The 8,535-nt window shown below is 44.8% G+C and overlaps 1 protein-coding gene across 2 annotated transcripts in view; it reads left to right on the top strand.

Annotated features, from left to right (window-relative positions):
- The window catches only part of LOC122563315 (sodium-coupled monocarboxylate transporter 1-like), a 107,805-nt gene that overhangs the window by 39,415 nt on the left and 59,855 nt on the right, over positions 1-8,535 (top strand). For both annotated transcript variants that reach the window (XM_043717035.1, XM_043717034.1), the window contains one exon: positions 2,039-2,179. In XM_043717035.1, coding sequence (XP_043572970.1) covers positions 2,039-2,179 — 141 coding nt within the window. The remainder of the gene's footprint in view (positions 1-2,038; positions 2,180-8,535) is intronic.

The following is an 8,535-nucleotide window of genomic DNA, read 5'->3' as shown; positions in this document are numbered from 1 at the left end:
GTTGAGTACTGAGGCTGTTGCCGCGATGCCATCTTTGTGGGGGATGCTGGTGTAGAGTGCGGAAACGTCCATTGTGACGAGGAATGTTCCCGGTTCGACTGGTCCGTGGGTGCTGAGTTTCTGTAAGAAATCCGTAGTGTCGCGACAGAAGCTGGGGATCCCCTGTACAATAGGTTTCAAGATGCCTTCCACATAGTCGGAGAGATTCTCACATAGGGTCCCATTTCCCGACATGATGGGACGTCCCGGTGTGTTGGCTTTGTGTTCCTTTGGAAGGCAGTAGAAGTCGCCTACACGAGAAGTACGTGGGATGAGGGCACGTAGGGAACTCTGAAGGACTGGATCCAAAGTTCTGATCAGTGTGTTTAATTCTCGGGTGTGTTCTTTGGTCGGATCAGCTGGTAGTTGCCTGTAGTGTTCCTGGTTGTTCAGTTGTCTGTACACTTCCTTGCAGTAATCTGTTCTATTCTGAATGACAACGGCTCCTCCTTTATCTGCTGGTTTGATGACAATGTTGTGATTGGTTTTGAGAGCCTGGATGGCATTGCGTTGGGAACTGGTGATGTTTTGCTCTACCTTATGGGTACGGCTGATGAATCTGGCATTTATATATTTCCTGACAGTTTGAGCATACATGGAGAAAGTGAGGTCTGCAGATGCTGGAGATCAAAGTTGAAACTTTATTGCTGGAACAGCACAGCAGGTCAGGCAGCATCCAGGGAACAGGAGATTCGACGTTTCGGGCACAGGCCTTCTTCGGCCTGTGCCCGATTCCTGAAGAAGGGCCTGTGCCCGAAACGTCGAATCTCCTGTTCCCTGGATGCTGCCTGACCTGCTGTGCTGTTCCAGCAATAAAGTTTCAAGTTTGAGCATACATGTCAAGCCCAGGGCAGCGGCCCTCTGCTGGGGTCCAAGTTGACACCTTCTTTGGTCGCTCCTCTACAGATCCCTGTGATGACTGTTCTAGTTCATCAGTGGGCTCATTGGGATCACTGCCAGCACCTTGAAAGAATTCCCGGAGTCTCATTCGTCTGATGAACTCCTCTGTGTCTGCTGCCAGAACCAACGGGTCCATTTTGATGGTGGGGCAGAAGTTGAGAACCCTACTCAGGACTTCAATCTCTTCTGGTCGAAGGGTGTGGTCCGATAAGTTGACAATAGACTATCACCATTGTTAACAGCTAACCTGAGAATGCAACTTTAAAAAAAAGGGTTTTGTGTTTTACACATGAAAGAAGTGAAACTATCACTGTATTCTAACAGATGAAAGGCTTAACAGACAATCAGTTCTTCAATGTATAATTTCAGTTACATCACACTGCAAATTTTTGCTATAAATTCTGTGTTACGATCGAGCCCTCCACAATCACCTGATGAAGGAGCGTCGCTCCGAAAGCTAGTGTGCTTCCAATTAAACCTGTTGGACTATAACCTGGTGTTGTGTGATTTTTATCTATGGATAGGATTGATAGCCAAGGTCTTTTACCTCGGGTGATGGAGTCCAAAATTAGAGGACATGGGTTTAATGTGAGAGGGGAAAAATATAAAAAGGGAGCTGAGGGATAACCTTTTCACGCAGAGGGTGGTGCGTATCTGGAACGAGCTGCCAGAGGAAGTGGTGGAAGCAAATATAATCACAATGTTTAAAAGCCACCTGGACGGGTACACGAATACAAAGGCTTGAGAGGAATATGGGCCAAATGCTGGCAAATGGGACTGAGTCAGGTTGGGAAGTCTGGTCGGCACAGATGAGTTGGACCAAAGGGTCTGTTCTGTGCTATATGATTCTATAACTGTCAGAACAGGCAGCTAGGGCCACAAGTAAATGCCAAAATGAAAGAGATAGTCTTTTGAACAGGTAGCACTACCTCAGCGCTGTGCTATACTGCCAGCTGAGATCCAGTGCTCACATGGGCATGTGCTAGTGCGCACGATGGTAGCATTTTGCTTGTCTTTCATGTCCCATAGTTACTCCAGCAATAAGCCTACAGCAAACTGAACAATGAATCCTCACCACTGTTTCCTTGTCTCTTCTCAGCTTTGATCCAAGCCCAGTAAGACGACACACCTTCTGGACGATCGTGGTTGGTGGAACTTTTGTGTGGACAGCTATTTATGGCATTAATCAGTCTCAGGTTCAGCGGTATCTTTCTTGTAGAAGCCAGTTTGAGGCTAAGCTGTAAGTACCAGCTCTGCAGTTGCTTTGATCTATTGAAGTGTGTGGCATAGTACTCAAATAGTTCATTGGTAGTTATATATTGATAGTTAAATAAACCCACTTCATGTTGCCTACAACCTCCAGGTATTCCCTCATCTTGGCACCAGCTCCTCTTCAGTTGTCTCAATCATTATCTTGTTTGTAATATAGTGCAAAGGAAATTCTACCTTAGAGAATAATTCATCAAACTGCTGTCATGTACATCATTGGGTGTATGTTGCCCCTTCAAAAGAGCAGGTCAGGTCAGGTCACTCAGAAGCTGGAGCTAGGGGAGGTTGTCTGAAAGGTCATTGGAGCTGAGAGGACGCAATGAAGTATTCTCTGTTCAAGTATGTCCTCCATCTCCCTTGTATTCTATTTATTGTTCTAGATGTCTTGCGGGAGTATTCTGTTTGTGGCGTCTGAGCATCCAACCTAGATGTGCCTCCCTACCTAATCTCTGCATTTCCCATGGCCAGTCCACCTAACCTGTGGCCAGTATGGGCAATTTAGTATGTCCAGTCCACCTATCTCCAGTGGAGGGGCGGGTGTTACTAGCGGTCATGGATACCCACTCCGAAGTGATCTGAGATGGTGGTCTTGATATCAGCAGAGGCAACGATAGACCGACTAGATGAAATATTTGCCAGGGTCAGGAACCACAAGCAAGTCATGAGTGATAATGCTCCTCAGTTTGTGGTGCAAGAGTTTGAAGAGTACCTGGAAAATCACAGTCAGACATATGTGATTGACTCTGTATCAATCTGCGACAAATGGACAGGTGGAGAGATTTTTATAAATCTTAAAGCAAGCCTTAAAGGCTTCACAAAGGGAGGGTTCACTAGAACAGTGACTCAGCAGGTTCCTTAGCACGTACAGCAACATATCACATGCGACAACCCAGAGTTTGGCGGCATCCTTCATATTCAACTACCAGCTGAGAACCATGTTTACTTATTGCGGCCAGAAGAGACCAGACAGGTGGTAGAGCGAAATCAGGAAGGATAGATTGTCAGAAAGATGGGAACCTATAGTTCAGGGTATTCCTGCTCAGAATAATACATCTAGGGAGAAATGGTTCTAATCAGTAGTGGTGGCTCAGTAGGGCTGTTCTCATATACAGTGCAGTCTAGGGATGACTTGGTCTGGCGGAGAAATGTCGACCACCTGGTTGCTGCACCTCCCCAATGGAGGGGGTGGAGGGTTGGGGGAGAGCAAACCTCAAAATACAAAGCCGGTCCAGATGGGACCAGTGGTGTTAACTGAATCATGTGTCTCCAAGCCAGGGTTGGCCAAAACCATGGAGAAGACAACAGCAACATTACAGGGCAGCAACAGTCAATCAGAGAGGGAGCTTCTGGAAGCCTGAGAGATGATAGAAGGTAGAACATTAAGCGCAGTACAGGCCCTTCAGCCCTCGATGTTGCACTGACCTGTGAAACCAATCTGAAGCCCATCTAATCTACACTATTCCATTGTGTTTATCCAGTGAGCATTTAAATGCCCTGAATGTTGGCAAGTCTACTACTGTTGCAAACTGGACATTCCACGCCCCTACTACACTCTGAGTAAAGAAACTACCTCTGACATCTGTCCTATATCTATTACCCCTCAACTTAAAGCTATGTCCCCTCATGCTAGCCATCACCATCCAAGGGAAAAGAGTCTCACTGTCCACCCTATCTAATCCTCTGATCACCTTGTATGTCTCCATTAAATCTCCTCTCAACCTTCTTCTCTGTAACGAAAACAGCCTTAAGTCTCTCAGCCTTTCCTCATAAGTCCTTTCCTCCATATCAGGCAACATCCTGGTAAATCTCCTCTGCACCCTTTCCAATGTTACCACATCCTTCCTATAATGTGGCAACCAGAACTGTACGCAATACTCCAAGTGCGGCCGCAGCAGAGGTTTGTGCAGCTGCAACATGACCCCGAAACTCAATCCCTCTACCAATGAAAGCTGACACACTGTGTGTCTTCTTAACAACCCTATCGATCTGGATGGCAACTTTCAGGGATCTATGTAAATGGACACTGAGATCTATCTTCTCATCCACACTACCAAGAATCTTTCCATTAGCCCAGTACTCTTTTTATTCCTGTTACTCCTTCCATAGTGAATCACCTCACACTTTATCACATTAAACTCCATTGCCACCTCTCAGCCCAGCTCTGCAGCTTATCTATGTATCTCTGTAACCTGCAACATCCTTTGGCACTGTCAACAACTCCACTGACCTTAGTGTCACCTACAAATTTACTAATCCATCCTTCTACGCCTGCATTCATCTAATTTATAGAAATGACAAACAGCAGTGGCCCTAAAACAGATCCTTATGGCACACTACTAGTAACTGAACTCCAGGATGAGCATTTCCCATCAACCACCACTCCCTGTCTTCTTTCAGCTAGCCAATTTCTGATCCAAACTGCTAACTCACCCTCAATCCCGTGCCACTGTATTTTCTGCAATAGACTACTGGGGGGAACCTTAACAAACACTTTACTGAAATCTATATACACCACATCAACCACTTTACCTTCATCCACCTGCTTGGTCACCTTCTCAAAGAACTCAATAAGGCTTGTGAGGCACGACCTATCCTTCACAAAACCGTGTTGACTGTCCCTAATCAAACAGTTCATTTCTAGATTATCATATATCCTATCTCTTATAATCCAACCAAAGTAAGGCTCACTGGTCTAGGGTTGTCTGTACTCCCCTTCTTGAACAAAGGGACCACTTTTGCTATCCTCCAGTCTTCTGGCACTATTCCCATAGACTATGACGACATAAAGAACAAAGCCAAAGGCTCTGCAGTATCCTCCCTAGCTTCCCACAGAATCCTAGGATAAATCCCATTCGGCTGAGGTGACTTATCTATTTTCACATTATCCAGAATTGCTAATACCTCTTCCTTATGAGCCTCAATCCCATCTAGTCTAATAGCCTGTATCTCAGTATTCTCCTCAACAACATTGTCATTTTCCAGTGTGAATACTGATGAAAACTATTCACTTAGCACCTCTCCTATCTCCTTTCACCAACGCACAACTTCCCACTACTGTCCTTGTCTGGCCCCAATCTTACTCTAGTCATTCTTTTATTTCTGACATATCTATAGAAAGCTTTAGGGTTTTCCTTGATCCTACCTGGCAAAGACGTCTCATGTCCCCTCCTAGCTCTTCTTACCTCTCTGTTTAGGTCCTTCCTGGCTAATTTGTAACTCTCAAGTGCCCTAATTGAACCTTCACATCTGGTCTTTAACATAAGCCGCCTTCTTCCTCTTGACAAGAGATTCAACTTTAGTAAACCACAGCTCCCTAGCTTGAACAGGTACATACGTATCAAGGACAGGCAGCAGCTGTACCTTGAATAAGCTCCATTTCAATTGTGCCCATCCTCTGCAGAGTCCTTCCCCATCCAATGCACTCTAAATCTTGCCTAATTGCATCATAATTGCCTTTCCCCCAGCAATATCTCTTGCCCTGCAGTATATACCTACCTCTTTCCATCACTAAAGTTAACATAACCGAATTGTGATCACTATCACCAAAGTGCTCACCTACCTCCAAATCTAACACCTGGCCCAGTTCATTACCCAGTACCAAATCCAATCTGGCCTCGCCTCTTGTTGGCCTGTCAACATACTGTGTCAGGAAACCCTCATGCACACATTGGACAAAAACTGACCAATCTAAAGTACTCAAACTTTTCCAGTCAACATTTGGAAAGTTAAAGTGCCCCATAACAACTACCCTTTTACTTTTGCTCCGATCCAGAATCATCTTTGCAATCCTTTCCTCTACATTTCTGGAACTTTTTGGAGGCCTACACAAAACTCTCAACAGGGTGTCCTTTCCTTTCCTGATTCTAACCTCAGCCCATACTACCTCAGTCAACGAGTCCTTTCTGCTACTGTAATACTGTCCTTGATTAACAATGCCACATCTCCCCCTCTTCCACCACCTTCCTTGTTCTTACTGAAACATCTAAACCCCGGAACCTGCAAGAACCATTCCTGTCCCTGCTCTATCCATATCTTCGAAATGGCCGCAATATTGAAGTCCAAGATACTAACCCATGCTGCAAGTTCATCCACGTTATTCTGGAGGTGCACTTCAAACCAGCTTCCAACCTGCCGGCACACTCTTGTAACTTTGAAACCTTATTTATGACCTCATTACTCTCAACCTTCTGTACACTGGAGCTACAATTCAGGTTCCATCCCCCTGCTGAATTAGTTTCAACCCTCCTGACAAGCATTAGCAAATCTCCCCCCAGGATATTGGTACCCCTCTGGTTCAGGTGTAGACCATCCTGTTTGTAGTGGTCCCACCTACCCCAGAAAGAGCCCCAGTTATCCAGGTATCTGAAACCCTCCCTCCTGCACCATTCCTGCAGCCACATGTTGAACTCTTCTCTGTCCCTGTTCCTTATCTCACTAGCATGTGGCATGGGTTACAGATCAGAGATAACAGCTCTGTTTGTTCTAGCTCTAAGCTTCCACCCTATATTAGAAAAGGTTTCAGAGAAGTTTTCTCGGGATCACTATCCCACTGAGAAACTGATTAAGTCAATGTAGACTATGGAATGGTTATTTTTATCTTCCGTTTTTTTGTAAATATTCCTGACAACGTACGTATGTTAGCTGCAATGCTTGCACAACAGTTATATCTGTTGGATCTATGTATTGTTAAAGGCAGTATTGAAATAAAGGGGGTTGGGATATTGTGAATGTAATTGAGTGTGTGTTGCTCCTTTAAGAGAGTGGGTCAGGTGAACTTGTGTAGAAGCTAGGAGCAGCTATCTGAGAACTGACAGTGAAGCTGAGAGGACATACAATAAAGTATTCCCTGTGTGATAAGACTGTTATTATAAAAATGTTATTTTGTCCCGGATTTTCTTTTGAAGAGTGATTGTAAAGGCAGAGTTGCTGACGTGGCTATGGGAGACCACCTAAGTCAGCAATCAGAGTAGGCCTTTAGGTTTTCTTTAGAACAGTTGTAACAATGGAAGGGCAATAGCCAGTTCTCACAGATCAAGCCTTCTAGTTTTTTTGAGCTGTAGCAGTTAGAAGCTGGGTCCCAGTGGAGTAGGAAGCCTCAGTAATGGATTCTTAACTGCTGCTTTCTCTGAAATCTCTCTTGATGTTGTTTTCTCCCGGATTGGAAAACAGCATGTAAGAATTAGTGTCTGAATTTACTTTTTTGCCAAGTTGTCTGTTTATGGGATGTATATTGGAACAGTTACATAGTATCTAATATTCAGATAAGTTTTCCAAAATTTAAGTTATTCTAAATTATTCTTTCTTTTGTTTGTATTTTAACTAAAATGTTAAAATAAATTGTGTTTTGCTTAGCATGGAGTTTTTGAGCAATTGCATCACATCTGGAACATGCACTTCACACTGACCTTTAAAAGAAGTTATGGTCTACGCTACCTTCTTAAAATATTTTGAGTGGGTCTGGTCTGGTCCATAACAGCCTGTTAATGTTTATACTATGTTTACTTTGTGTACTCTTTCTGGATCCAGTGAACCACAAACATAATAATCACCACAAGAATTATATATTCAGAAATACATTGTAGGATCAATTAGAATTCGATATTGTAATAGCCCAAAAAATAGATATATTGGTCACGTTTGGTATGTTGCCTCCCAGGTGCAAGGGTACGTGATGTCTCTGATCGTGTTTTCCGGGTCCTGGAGGGGGAGGGGGAGCAGCCCGAAGTCGTGGTCCATATTGGCACCAACGACATAGGTAGGAGGAGTGCCGAGGATGTTAGACAGGCTTTCAGGGAGCTAGGTTGGAAGCTCAGAGTTAGAACGAACAGAGTTGTTGTCTCTGGTTTGTTACCCGTGCCACGTGATAGAGATTCGAGGAATAGGGAAAGAGAACACTTAAATGCGTGGCTACAGGGATGGTGCAGGAGGGAGGGATTCCGGTTTTTGGATAACTGGGGTTCTTTCTGGGGACGGTGCGACCTCTATAAACAGGATGGCCTACACCTGAACCTGAGGGGCACCAGTACCCTTGGGGGGAGGTTTGCTAGTGCTCTTGGGCGGGGTTTAAACTAACTCTGCAGGGGCATGGGAACCCAGACTGTAGCTTTAGGGTGCAGGACCTGGAAAGTCGGGAGGTTAGGAACATGGCATCAATTCACAAGGAGGGTGTCTGTAAACAGGAAAGTGGCTTGAAGTGTGTATACTTCAATGCAAGAAGTATACGAAATAAGGTAGGAGAACTTGCAGCGTGGGTTGGTACCTGGGACTTCAATGTTGTGGCTATTACGGAGACATGGCTAGAACAGGGACAGGATTGGCTGTGGCAGG

Source organism: Chiloscyllium plagiosum, chromosome 26, assembly GCF_004010195.1.
Source record: "Chiloscyllium plagiosum isolate BGI_BamShark_2017 chromosome 26, ASM401019v2, whole genome shotgun sequence".
Taxonomy (NCBI): domain Eukaryota; kingdom Metazoa; phylum Chordata; class Chondrichthyes; order Orectolobiformes; family Hemiscylliidae; genus Chiloscyllium; species Chiloscyllium plagiosum.
The sequence above is the reverse complement of the archived record's forward strand: the minus strand, read 5'-3'. Positions and strand labels throughout refer to the sequence as shown.